The sequence below is a fragment of the Ornithorhynchus anatinus genome, chromosome X5 (assembly GCF_004115215.2).
Source record: "Ornithorhynchus anatinus isolate Pmale09 chromosome X5, mOrnAna1.pri.v4, whole genome shotgun sequence".
Classification (NCBI taxonomy): domain Eukaryota; kingdom Metazoa; phylum Chordata; class Mammalia; order Monotremata; family Ornithorhynchidae; genus Ornithorhynchus; species Ornithorhynchus anatinus.
Window position 1 is genome coordinate 13,977,939 of NC_041753.1, and position 14,489 is coordinate 13,992,427.

Sequence of the window (14,489 nt, forward strand, 5' to 3'; positions counted from 1 at the left end):
TGCTGACAGTGATGTGTTATGACATTCATCAGGTTGCTTCTCTTCTCGGTGCTTTAGCTTCATCAATTGTAAAATAGGTAGAGTGATTGGTATATGGCCCCTCCATTTCCTGAAGAATGGTATGAAAATTGATTGAAGAACATGTCAAGTGTTTTTGTGCTCTGTGGGGAAAATCGTGGCAAAGATACCGGGTATTACTGCCATTTGAAGTTGGCCTAGAGACGTCACTGCGGTACTTCAGTTGGGGAGAATGTGTCCTCTACCTCATGCGCAGTACAAAGATTTTATGTGACATCCTGAAATGGGATGCTCGGCACCTTTTGGGCACCAAGTCCAGGGTGAGATTGTGGGCGAACCGGGAGTCAGATGTCAACAAGGTTGCTGCTGCTTCGCTATGGCTTAGATATCGCCGCACCTCGCTTCAAAGAGGGGTGTTGTGATGGTGTGGAGAGGGCAGTAATGTGGACAGTTCTTTCCAAGGGATTTTAGTAAAGGTAGTGATAATAATATTAAGTGCTTATTGTGTGCAGCTCACTGTGCTAAGTGTTGGGAAGGAATACACAGGTAGGAATTAGACCAAGGCCCTGTCTCTGAGGGGCTCACAATCTAGTAATAATAACGGGGAGAGGGGATTGGGGACAGGCACATAGGGAGAGATGAAACAAAAGCACTAAGATAACCTAGAGACAAAAACAAATGCTCAGTAGGGTAACGTGTCTAGAGGAGCAGAATTTCTGGCACCTCGCAGCTCAGAATTCACAGTGCCTACAGCGGCGGCCACCACGGTCTTCCTTAGGTGTTACGGAGATGGGGTCAGGCTGCGGCTGCTTTTCTCTGTCCTGCCAGGGTGGTGAGAGGCAAGTCAGGATGGAGGTGCCTTGGTGAGGAATCTTTCCTCTCTGAGCGCCCCTGAGAGTACAGTGCTGCGTCCTCGTGAGCCATGGACAGGATAGCCGGTCTTATTATCATTCATTTTATTTCAAGAAAGTCCTGACGTCAAACCTTGACGACACCACCTACGCCTATCTTGGTAGGATGTACGTAAACGAATCACAATCCCCAGAGGTAGAAAGAGCCTACGTAAAGACCAGCAAATAAACCTGATTAATTGGTATCTACCCCAGCGCTTCATACAGTGTCTGGAACGTAGTAAGCACTTAAATACCACAATTGTTATTATCATTATTATTATTAAAACGCATACTGGGAGAGGGAGAGTGCTCTGCCCTCCAAACATGCACTCAAAAGCACACGTGCATCTGTTCCCTTGATCACAGTTAAAAAATTATTTCAACCAGATTTGATCTCATTTGAACCCCGAGCATTAAAATACTAATATCTGTCCCAGAAATGGTTGGTGCAAGGTTTTTCAATTATTATTATTATTATTACTTTAATCATGGCCGAGGTACAGAGCTGCACGCTTTTTCTTGTGCTATTTCCCTTTATCTTGGCTTTCTGGCAGCTTATAAAGAAGAAAAGTGTCTTCCCTTCCTGCCGAGCTAAGACTTGGGGGAACAAAGCCCACTTTGGTATTCACAGTACAGTTATGACAAATGCTTGGCCTGTGTTCTGAGTGTTCAGGGAAATGTAAAAACATGTCTAGTGGTTGTGAATGCTCACATGGTGATTTGTTGGTTTGATTCTTCAGGTCGTGATTTGGCAAGCACAACCCTCCCAGGATACCCTCCCCACGTCCCCCCTGCTGGACAGGGCAGCTACTCTGCTCCAACGCTGACAGGAATGGTGCCTGGTGAGTTTTCAAAATGCAGCGTTTCCTAGGCAAGCAAAGTGATTGCTAGTTGTTGTATGTGGATGCCGGCGGCAGACAGAATTACGGTATGAAAAGAAAAGCCAGCCTGAAACAAACTCAAGAACAGATGTAAAAGAGATGAAAATGAATAAATGCTTCGCTCTGTCTCTGCAACACGAGGAGGCTAATACAGTCTTTCAGCTGCAAAAGCAAGTTATTCAGGATGCTTATCCTCCTGCAGAATGGTTGGATGAATCCTATAGGGCCAAGTAGAATGATCAGAAACCCCCTTTCTGACCTTTGTCTTTAAATTCCTTTATTCAATTTGAGGGGTTTATGAAAATTTGCCCAGGAGAGGGAGCAGATCGGAAGTTGCGCTGGTTGATTTGGACATTTATCTGTTAGTAAATGTCTTTTACATGGAGCAAATTAATAGCCAGCGCATCTTCTTCAAGTTTACTCTTCTTTTTTCTGTTCGTGCCAGCTTTTTGAAAGGAGGAAAGCATCTCAGGGACTTTATTTAGATGAAAGCAGCCTTAATACGACAGTAATACACTCACTCTGTATCGATGGATATCGGTAGCCTTGAAAACCGGGATTATTGTGATGTGATTTCAATGAATAATGTGTTATATTTACTTAAATTTTACTTTAAGTCCTTGAGTCCCTCAGTTAGGAGCCCAGTTTTTAAAATTAGGTATTTTTAAGAGGACACGCAGGTTCCACCTTCAAACTTTGCCCAGTTTGGAGTGTTTTACACGCCTGCTTTGCTCACCTCCTTATTCATTTGGACTTTCAGATGCAATATTTTTTTTCCTATTGTTTTCCACAGTTGGGGATGGAGGCTGAAGGTCCAAAGAGTTTTTCTGTGAGATGTGAGCAAGTCAATAATTTTGTTCTGATCCCTTGCTCTCAGATTCTTCTAAAAATAAAACGAAAGCAAATTCATCTAATAAACGATGAAAAAGATTTCCTCAGATGATTCAAATCGACAATAACAGTAAATTAGAGTTCTTTGAATTTCATCATCTTCTTTCCGTAAGCAAACATCATCCGATTCTCACAGTTAACATAAGTCTCTGCTTCTGAGGAGGTTACAAGGTAATTGGTAGACAGTTGACACAGGTATGACAGGACCTTCCGCCCACAAAGACGCATTCGAGGTCTCTCAGGTGCACCAAACAGGAATAGAAGTCATTTTGGATCTGTGGGCTCTTCTCCCCGCTCTCTTCTCCCCGCTCTCTGCTCCCCCATCGACCCTTCTCCTCATCTCATCGCCTCTTTGTCCTTCCAACCCCTTTTTCGCTCCCATCTCTTCCCGTCCCTTTCCTCACTCAGTCCAGTGAGTCACATTACAGGGCTACGGGAGACCAGGATGACAGGGAGATTTGGAAATGGGGCTCTTCCCCTCATTCATCATTCCTTATAATGCTAAGTTCCTGTAGTTGTGATGGGGTTATTGGTAGAAGGAGAAAAAGAAGGAGCCAGACAGATTCCCCTAACTACAGATGGTATTTTGATTCATTTAGTGAGTTAAATAATGTCCTTGGTTGCCCCACAATGGGTTTCCAAAAATGATTAGGAACAGATGCGATGAAACTGGGAACTGTAATTTTTGAAATCCCTGGGGCAATGTTGGTGGCACATATCTACTCCTCTGGGCAAAGAGCACCCTTGGTCCTCAAAAAAGAGCAGAGCTTGTAGAGTCGGGGTTGGGGAATGCATTTTAGAAAGCAGTGATCACAGGCAAACCTGTGCATAAGGTGAGTCACATAGTCTTCCTGGCATGACCAGGAGCAGGAACGACTGGAAAACTTGAAAGCAAAACAGTTCAAAAGACTTCCCAGCTCAGTTTTGTAGACATAAGGGGTTGATATAGTTCAGAGAAGCACCTGAACTTTTCCAGGCTTATCCAAACTAAATCTGCACTCTGAACCATTTGAGTTTCTTTCAGCCTTAATTACCAGTAAGGAGTATAAAATGGCTCTAAGTTTGACAGAGCCCACAGAGTCCTCAGAATATATGAAAGTTCTTTTAACATTAACAGTAGCTGCAGGAATTAAAGATTAGAGCAAGTTCAGACTTTTAATGATAAACCTGCTGTGCTGCGGTAGTGACAAGCCCTGAATGCTCTGAGCCTATTTCTTTTCTGACTCTGGACTCCTATGACCCCGGCCCCAGGTAAGGAGTTGGGGTGCGCCTACTCTTTGGATTATTCACAAGTTTCTGATTAATGCCAATTAGGTTATGAGAATAATGGTTCTGAATGTCAGTTTCTGTTTTAACTCTGTCAACCTAAGGTCCCAAAGAAATGTGTATATATATATACACACATATATATATATAGTAAATAAAATGTATATACATAAATATATTTAAATCATATGTTGGAACACAGAAAAATAAGCCATACCATCTCTGGGTCAAGCTAATTTTTGGAATGGGATTTGTTAAGCACTCAGTATGTGCCAGGCACTATACTAAACACTGGGGTGGATACAGGCTCATCGGATTGGACATAGCCCATGTCCCACATGGGACTCGCAGTCTTAATCCCCATTTTACAAATGAGATAACTGAGGCACAGAGAAGTTAAGTGACTTGCCCAAGGTCACAAGGAAGAAAAGCAGAAGAGCTGGGGTTAGAACCCCAGGTTCTTCTGACTTCCAGGCCTGTGCTCGATCCACTAGGCCACGCTTCTTCTCTGTCCATCCAGTCCGGTATTCTGCCTCCACCCGGGGCAACGGGATGCTTGGTGGAATCATGTGATGTTTAGCTTCCTTGACATCCAAGGAGTGGGGAGGAGAGAAAGAAGCAGAGTTGCCTAGTGGAAAGAGAACAGGACTGTGAATGAGATCTGGCTCCTACTCCCACTTCAGCCAATTGCCCCTTGTGCGACTTTGGCCGAGTCACTCAACTTCCCTGTGCCTCAGCTTTCTCATCTGTCAAATGGGAATGGAATACCCTGTTCTCCTTCACCCGTAGACCGTGACCCCTTGTGGGACAGGGGCTGTGAATGACCGATCTGAGTGTATCCACCCCAGCACTAATCACAGTGCCTAACACAAAGCAGGCGCTTCACAATACCACATTTATTTAGTTAGTTCTCTAATTAGGGACAGCCGTAATGATTCCCTCTGACAGCTGATCGCAACATTAGGATGAAGGTTAGCTTCATCTACTATTATAATATTTATTAAAGGGAGTGGTTACTCCCTTGAGCAGAGGCTTAGGGGAAAATGAGTAACCAAGAGACAGATTCTGTAACACAGACAGGTAAAGAGTGATAGGAGGCATCAGCGTGGCCAAGGACAATCGTTACCTGCACATGGTGTGGAATGGAATGTTTGGTCACCCGTTGGTCTTTTCCGTGACAACCTCATTCATGGATCAGATCTCCTCATCAGGAGTACCATCTTTAAATACGAAGAACAGATGGGTGCGAGTGTGTTTTCCCAGATCCAGTAGTAGTAATTTTTTTTTTACTCTTATAGGTGCCAGACTGCTATCCCTTTGGCTTTTTAAACTGGGGTATGGAAAATGCTGTTTACTGGTGTTCTGGCCCTTGACTTGTTGATAGATGAGTTATAAATATAAGTTCTCCTGAGGCCCTGAAACTGATATCGTATGCATATTCTCTGAGAGTTACTCTTACAAAATGTACACTTATCCCTTCCCTAACCTTTTCTTATGGTGTCCTCATTGAAAGCATTAATGAAAGTGGGTTTTTTTGGTAATATCTTTCATCGATAAAAATGCATTTCCTATTATTAATTAGCTTTATTTATAAAGCAGTCAGGAGCGTGGAAGACCGTAGCCACGTTAGGACGTAGATCTAGAGAAGCAGCGTGGCTCAGTGGAAAGAGCATGGGCTTGGGAGCCAGAGGTCATGGGTTCGAATCCCGGCTCGGCCACCTGTCAGCTGTGTGACTTTGGGCCAGTCACAACTTCTCTGTGCCTCATTTACCTCATCTGTAAAATGGGGATGAAGATTGTGAGCCTCATGTGGGACAACCTGATTACCTTGTATACCCCAGCGCTTAGAACAGTGCTCTGCACATAGTAAGCGCTTAACAAATACCAACATTATTATCTACCTTTGTGTTTGAAGGGTGGTTGCCAACAGTGAGAAGGTGTATCCGTGTGGATAAGTGTCAATGAGAGAAAATCTCGTGCACACTCTGGCTTAGTAATTATTGAGTGCCTACTGTAATAAGCACCTGGGAAGGTACAATATGAAAATGAAGTAAGGCACCTTTTCTCACCCTTTGAGTAAGCGTCGCATCTCGACGGAGGGTTTGCTCAGAAACCTGGTTTGCTGTCAAATGGCACTTCTGAGTCTCACCCTCACCGAGAGATAAGATTGGGACGGCCTCTTTCCTAGGATTGGAGTTTGGGGTGGGAAGGAGAAGAAGGGAAAGATAAGTCCTACTGAGCCCGTAGTTGGGTAGGGATTGTCTCTGTTGCCGAACTGTACTTTCCAAGCGCTTAGTACAGTGCTTTGCACACAGTAAGCGCTCAATAAATGCGACGGAATGAAGACCCGGATGATAACACATAAAGAAAGAGGAGTGGATTACTCATTTCCTGGTGTCGGTATTTGGAATCCCCCAGGATTCATAGGCAGACACGTTTGTACGTGTGCGTGAGTGAATATGTGGAAGGGTTTGATGGGAAATGAGGGTCAGGACAAGTCAATTTCCATGACTGCTAAGTTCAGGCAAGTTTGGGGAAAATGGTTCTGAACTAAGCATTCATTAATGATGGATCGTTTAACTGAATTTAGCAATCTGTTAAACCGCTGCTTCCTAAGCAGTTTCATTTGTGATGCTGAGCTGTTAAACTTAGCAGCCAAGGACAAGACAGCATGACAAACAACCGGTCCCGGCGTGTAATTGTTTGTCCAAGAATGAGGTAGTATTCGTTATAACACAACTTTTTGGGTGGGCTATGAGTGGCGAATGAGTGACAGCAGGATTTTCAAGCAGCTGCAGTGGGGTGAACAGATATGGGTTGGTGGGAGGGGGTGGAAAAGGGGCCATATGCGATGATAGTAAAAGAAATATTTTAAAATTACAGTGAAGCACTATCTCAGATAACGCCTCGTGGCTTTGGGATGCTGGGAGATAAGTAGTAGCCAGGCCAGCCTTGTGTATCGGAAATAAGAATGGGATTGATTTTTGGAAGAACATGATTGTAAGAGGCAGAATTAAAAGCAGTGCTAGGCACTGCAAACAGCACGTCAATCAACAGAGCAAAAGGGCGCTCTTAATATGTTTCAGGGTGGAAAGCACCGCCGGTCATGCATCGGTCCTTTCATCTGCCCTCACAAACATGGATAAAATCTCAGTCAGTAGCCTTATCTTCGTATACACTACGTGGCCTATTGGATAGAGCTTGGACCTGGGACTCAGAAGGACCTGGGTTCTCATCCTGGCTCTGCCACTCGTCTGCTGTGTGACCTTGGGCAAGTCACTTCACTTCTCTATGCCCTCATTTACCTCATCTGTAAAATGGGGTTTAAGACCGTGAGCCTCCTGTGGGACGTGGACTATGTCCAACCCCGATTCGCTTGTATCTACTCCAGCGCTTCGTACAGTGCCTGATACATAGTAAGCGCTTAGCAACTATCAGTAACAGTAACAACAGCAACCACAACAAAATGTGAGACTCTTTTGTATTTTTGATCCTTCCATTTCAGTTCCTTTGTGGTCATGGTGAACCTGGTGCAGGATTCATGCATTTTTTTGATTCATTTTTTTTTTCATTCCTAGCTTTGAGAGCAATTAATTAAACCTAGCCCTGCAAGGTCAGTTCAGAAAAATCATCACAAAGAAAGTTTCCCTACGGTAGTCTCTGCGAAAAAGCCCTGTGGTGATGGGGAAATGTTTCCTGAGTAGACCAGGTTCCAAGATGGGCAAAAAACCCCAAGATTTACTTATTGTGCCTTCTAGAATGTGCTATTTGACTCCTGCTTGTATCATTAGTGTTGGAGGGCTACCATCAACAATGGTCATCCCTGGATTTGTTTGCACTAAACTCTACTGGGTGGTTCTCGTACCTTAAGCGGTTCTTTCCTCTCTGTAAAAAAAAAAAAAAAATGTGCGCATCATCCAGGGATGATGATTTTAATTCTTAAGAAGTTTAAGTTATGTCTCACTTTGTTTTCGTGATTTTACTAACACCGGCACTACTGCTTTACAACGGAAGGTCTTCTTGGTTCTGAAACTCAGGCCTCTGGGAGGTAGCACTCAGAGTCAGTAAGTTAGGTGACATTTGGGTTTTGGGTACATTTTCTCAAACTGTCAAAACGGCATGGTATTGTTGCATCATTGGCAGCTTCGGCAATCCAGGAGACTGCACCTCGATCAGGGCTCAGTTGCGGGGGTGGGGGGATTGGCATTTGTTAAGCGCTTACTATGTGCAGAGCACTGTTCTGAGCGCAGGGGTAGATACGGGGTAATCAGGTTGTCCCTCATGAGGCTCACAGTCTTAATCCCCATTTTATAGATGAGGTAACTGAGGCACAGAGAAGTGAAGTGACTTGCCCACAGTCACACACCTGACAAGTGGCGGAGCCGGGATTCGAACCCATGACCAAGTTGGGGTGGCTTGTGCTCGGTGAGCACCCTGATATTTCTAGAGAGACTTTTGCACCGAGGAGGATTCTCTAATATTATTATTTGTTTTTCCTGGGTGGCTATCCTCTATTTGGTTGCATTTGTTTCAGTGGAACCCTTTTCTAAAAATGATGATGGTATTTGTTAAGTGCTTACTGTGTACCAAGCACTGTTCTGTGTACCAAGCACTTCCTTTAGCTTCCTCCCATTTATAATAATAATAATTATGGTATTTATAAAGCGCTTTCTAAGACGTAGTACTAGATGTAGACTAAATCCTACTTACTATTAGAAGTAGACTCAATCTCCATCTCCGGCCCTGATCTCTCTCCCTCTCCGCAGTCTCGCATTTCCTCTTGCCTTCGGTGCATCTCTACTTGGACGCCCTCCCGTCACCTCAAGCTTAACATGTCCAAACCAGAGCTCCTTATCTTCCCACCCAAACCCTCTCCTCCCCCTGGCTTTCCCATCACTGCAGACGGCACCGCTATCCTTCCTGTCTCACAAGCCCGTGACCTTGGCGTTATCCTCGACTCCTCTCTCTCACTCGACCCACCTATTCAATCCATCACTAAAGCCCGTCAGTCCCACCTTCACAACGCCGCTACAATCCACCCTTTCCTCTCCAACCAGACTGCTGCCATATTAATTCAGTCGCTCATCCTGTCCCACTTGGATTACTTCATCAGCCTCCTTGCTGACCTCCCAGCCTCCCGTCTCTCCCCACTCCAGGCCTTACTTCATTCTGCTGTTTCTCCAAAAACGTTCAGGACATGTCTCCCCACTCCTCGAACAACTCCAGTGGTTGCCCGTCCACCTCCGCATCCAACAAGAACTCCTTACCATTGGCTCGAAATCCCTCCATCACCTTGCCCCCTCCTACCTCACCTCGCTACTCTCCTACTACAACCCGGCCCTCACGCTTCGCTCCTCTAATGCTAACCTTTTCACTGTGCCTCGTTATCGTCTATCTCACCTCTGACCCCGGCCCACGTCTTGCCTCTGGCCTATAACGCCCTCCCTCCTCAAATCCGAGAAATTACTCCCCCCACTACAAAGTCTCACTGAGGGCACATCTCCTCCAAGAGGCCTTCCCTGAGCCCCCCTTTCCTCTTCTCCCACTCCTTCCTGCGTTACCCCGACTTGCTCCCTTTGTTCTCCCCCCCCGCCCCGCAACCCCACAGCACTTATGTACCTATCTGTAATCTGTTTATTTATATTAATGTCTGTCTCCCCGCCTCTAGACTGTTGTTTGTTGTGAACAGGAAATGTGTCCATTTATTTTTGTACTCTACTCCCCCAAGCACTTAATACAGTACTCAGCGTACGGTAAGCGCTCAGTAAATACGATTGAGTTGAATGAAGTGGAAAAAAAATATGTCAGGCACTGTTCTAAGCCCTGGGGTCGATAGAAGATAATTGTGTTGGACACAGTCCCCGTCCTTCACAGGACTCACAGTCTTAATCCCCATTTTACAGCTGAGGGAACTGAGGCCCAGAGAAGTGAAGTGACTTGCCCTAGGTCACAGAGCGGACAGGTGGCAGAGCCGGGATTAGATCTCAGGTCCATCTGACTCCCAGGCCTGTGCTCTATCCCCGAGGCAACGTTGCTTCTTTATGGACTTCAGCCAGTGGCAGAAAACTTCCAGCTATAGAAGATAAACCACAAATGCCACCAAGCATCCTAAGCCGCATATTTATTTCCTATTAGCTTGGGGCAATTTTCATAGAGTTATGCAGGCTGAACCTCTGCACCTCACGCCTTCTAATATACATAAATCAATACGTTAGTCACCTTAGTTTCCACTGCTCAACCAAAGAAAAAATGAATACGGGCCCTATTAAAATAGTCTCCTCGACAATATGAAATTAACATTATAATGCAATCTAGTATTCGTTCATTTCTCCACATTATATTTATTGAGCACTTACTGGGTGCAAACACTGTGCTAAGCACTTGGGAGAGTACAATATAACCATAAACAGACACATTCCCTGCCTACAATGAGCTTACAGTCTAGAGGGGGAGACGGACATTAATATAAATAAATACATAAATTACAGATATGTACTTAAGTGCTGTGGGACTACTGCATTACTTGTGATTTTCAGATTTTATTTCTGTCCTAAAAATGGCCAAAACATCATTTTATCCCCAAATTTCACTGTGCCTAATTCTTTCAGTTCTAAATAAGTCAAATAAAAGGTCCTCTGGTTGAGAGAGAGGTTATTTGAAATTCCTCTTAGCATCCTGACAGGAAAGGTATAATGGAATAGAGAGCAACGAGATTCTGGAAAACATTAGTCTAGAAAATGAGTCCAGTGGCAAGCTCTGAAGCTTCCTGAAGGGAAGAAGACGACAAGTAGTCCTGATCAGAGCCCGAGAAAACCTCTGCCTCACCCAGTGGGACCAAGATGGACATGCGAAGTGGAGAGGATCCTAAGGCTTGTTCAGAGTTTAATGCTTATTATATTCCACAGAGCAAAGGTGACCCTCCCAAGGACAAAATCAAGGGTCATTTTAGAAAGCTGAGAGAGAATGAAAGATCGGGACCCAGGTGCAAACGAAAATGAAGACAAAGTACCAGACAATTCACTGATGGACCTACCGGGGGTTGCGAATCAATCAATCAGGGGTATTTATTGATTGCTCATTGTGTGCAAAACACTCTACTAAACGCTTGGGGGGGGTACAATACAGAAGAGTTGGTAGGCATCATTCCCTGCCCACAAGGAGCTTACAGTCTAGAGGAAAAGGCTTAACTGAAGATACCAATCATTGCGCGGCTTAAAAACACGGGGATCTGGGCCAAGGAGAAATTGTTTGGTAGCTCTTGATCTGGACGAAGCAATAGCAAGGCTATCAAATCAGAACACCGCACAAGGTTCTTTTCTTCTTCAGGAAAATCGGTTTGGGTTAAGTTACAAAAACTAGCGAGGGTTGTGTTATTGGAGGAAGTATTGAGCTGCAGAGAAGCAGCGTGGCTCAGTGGAAAGAGCCCGGGCGTGGGAGTCAGAGGTCATGAGTTCGAATGCCGGCTCTGCCACTTGCCAGCTGTGTGACTGTGGGCGAGTCACTTAACTTCTCTGTGCCTCAGTTACCTTGTCTGTAAAATGGGGATTAACTGTGAGCCTCACGTGGGACGACCTGATGTCCCTGTATCTCCCCCAGCGCTTAGAACAGTGCTCGGCACACAGTAAGCGCTTAACAAATACCAACATTATTATTATTATTATCGTGTCTAAGAAGGTTAGATTTCCCCTCGAGTTCAAGCTGGTATCCAGCAGATAGTAGGTTGAAGTCCTGAATCTGTAAAATACAAAAAGAAATAAAAATTCTAGAACTCTTCTGGATGGAAAGTTAAGCATGAGCATACAAAATTATTTGTTAATGAGTATACTGCTACTTCTTGAAGCTAAGAAACAGCATTACATCAGATGACTTGGTGGAAGTTCTTGTTTTTCCATGATGAGACTTTCCCTAGCACCTAGCAGAAACATTTGATGTTATTTATGTTGTCTCAAGAGAGAAAAAAAATCAGGAAAATAAAATCAAATAATTAAGGGAATATAATGTTGGGAACACTCACAGAGACTTCACGAGGTTGGGAACTACTGAAAAAGCAAAAATGTATTGAATGATAGCTTCCTCCTCCATCCCTTCCATGTCAGCTTTCAGTGATTCTAAAACCCGGATGGCAAGAACAATGCCAATAAAGAGAGAGCATGGACAAGGCCGGGTGACTTAAGAAACTCAATAGAGACAGAAGGTTTTTCACCTTTAGCCTTAGAACTGCAATGATTCTTTGATTGCAGTTCAAAGGTCAGACAATAAACCTGATAAAGACAGAGGTTCTGTCCACTTCTGCCTCCAGGAAAACCCTTCGTGCAATTTAAGATGTTCATTGGCCACACAGAGCTTAAGGCTGTGTCCGAATTCTCTTACGCAAAGTAGAAAACTAAATCAAGGCGGCCAGTTTGTGCCTTGGGAGATTGTCAGGCTGTGGTGGTGACAGGGCATACAGGGCTTCACACCGGTGGTCACTTTTTCTCATTCCCACCCGCCTCCCTTCTTCTCTGTCTTACTCCCTCTCTCCCTCCCTCCGTCCAACTCGTCCTAAATGGCTTTTGTCATATAAAGCGATCATCGCCATCAGTGCCACTTTTAGGAAGTCTTAAAAGCGATGCCCGGGGGTGAATGGGCAAGGACTCCCCTGTCCATTTCAGCGTGGCCTAGTGGAAGGAGCGCGGGCCTGCGAGTCAGAGGAGCTGGGTTCTAATCCCGGCTCCGCCACTTGTCTGCTGTGTGACCTTAGGCAAGTCATTTCTCTGTGCTTCACTTCTCTCATCTGCAAAGTGGAGATTCAAAACCTGTTCTGGCTCCTACTTAGACTGTGAGCCCCAAGTGGGACCTGTTGATCTTTTATCTTCTTCAGCGCTTAGTACAGTGCTTGGCGCATAGTAAGCGTGGAACAAATGCCACGACTATGCTTATAGTTAGTTCCCAAGGCAAAGGGTGAGAGAATGATAGTGAGGTGAGGAGCATCTTTGACTACTCCCTGCTGTTTTGTCTTCATTCTGAGCCTCAGAAGAAGAACAGACTGCATTTATAAAATGCCCTGTTTGGATTTCAAAATATTTGGCCAGTGTGAATACATTGTCACAACAGGTCTTTGAAATTGGATCAGTACTGTAATTCCGACTTAGTAGTTGCAAAACTGAAGCACCTGACCAAGGCTAAAACTTCTTTTTTGAGTTGCTAGTTCCTGATTTCTTGCTTAGGTCTCTTTTGTCCTTTAGGTTCCAAGACTGATAATTTCGCACCTTCAATTTGCATTAAATTAAAATATGTGAACTTGGAAAGGGACAGAATGGGCATTAATCACGCCAGTGCCCAAGTTGCCTCCTACTGAAAATTAGGTGTTTAGGTAGGGGTATTAACTTTTTCAGGCCACTAGGAGATCAGTTAATGAGCTACAAAGGAGGTGGGGTCAACTGTTAACCAGTCAATGTCATATGCAGTGTCAGTTTTCCTGAGTTTATCAATTCCATTAGACCTCCAGATGAACTGCTTGTTAAACATATATTCTTCCATCTCTCTTCAGTGAGAATAATTTTCTTCAGGATTCATACCTTCCTAAGATTTATCTGCCCGTCTGCCGTATCTAGACGGTACAGTATAATACCCTTGACCTGTAAATTGGCACAAATGGTCACTCAAATGTTTTCACCTTCCAGGCTTTAATTGACAAAGATCTTTCTACCTCTGAGGTACCTACAGTGCACTCTCCTCATGTCTTCTTCTCCATCAAGTCCACACAGTCATCCATTCTCAGAGTTAAACTAACAGGAACGGGAATAACGGCTTTTCTTAGTTGAAAGATTCTACGCTGTTTGAGCCTTCTTTCCCAGGAGGTTAACTTCTGATCTAGTGTTACCCATTCCTGAAAAGATGCAAAAATAGTACAGCCCTCCTCCCAGCCCAACCAAACTCTGGTAGATTAGAAGCGAAAGAGAAATGTATCTCCTCCTTGGGGTGTCTTTTTCTTGGTACTGTCAATGCCTAGAGACAGATAAATGCGAGACAGAGAGCTACACAAATAGAGAAGTGTTATTGCATCTGGGCTTTATCTTGAATTTTCTCTGGACCGAATTATGTACACGAGTCTTCACTAAGGCAAGAACACAGCATCTCTTTTCTCCATAACTGTAAAAGAAAATGTACTTGTCAGCACGGCATAATGGATAGAGCCCGGACCCGGGACTCAGAAGGTCCTGCGCTCTAATCCCTGCTTCGCCACTTGTCTGCTGGGTGACCTTGGGCAAGTCACTTGCTTCTCTGTGTCTCGGTTACTCATCTGTAAAATGGAGATTGAGGCTGTGAGCCCCATGTGGGACGGGGACTGTGTTCAACCCGATTGGCTTGTATCCACCCCGGCGCTGAGTACAGTGCCTGGAGCCTAGTAAGCGCTTAGCACATACCACAGTTGTTACTGTTATAATTTATCCGCTGTTCTTGGGAACATTTTTTAACTGTAGCATGGTAGGTGGCCAGTGGTCATTAAGTTTAATAGTATCAAGTCACGGTCCTATTTAGGGGTACGGAAAATGTTGTG

General features: G+C 44.6%; 1 protein-coding gene across 2 annotated transcripts in view; it reads left to right on the top strand.

Moving 5' to 3' along the window:
- The window catches only part of PAX5 (paired box 5), a 251,331-nt gene that overhangs the window by 185,883 nt on the left and 50,959 nt on the right, over positions 1–14,489 (top strand). For both annotated transcript variants that reach the window (XM_029056299.1, XM_029056300.1), the window contains one exon: positions 1,652–1,753. In XM_029056299.1, coding sequence (XP_028912132.1) covers positions 1,652–1,753 — 102 coding nt within the window. The remainder of the gene's footprint in view (positions 1–1,651; positions 1,754–14,489) is intronic.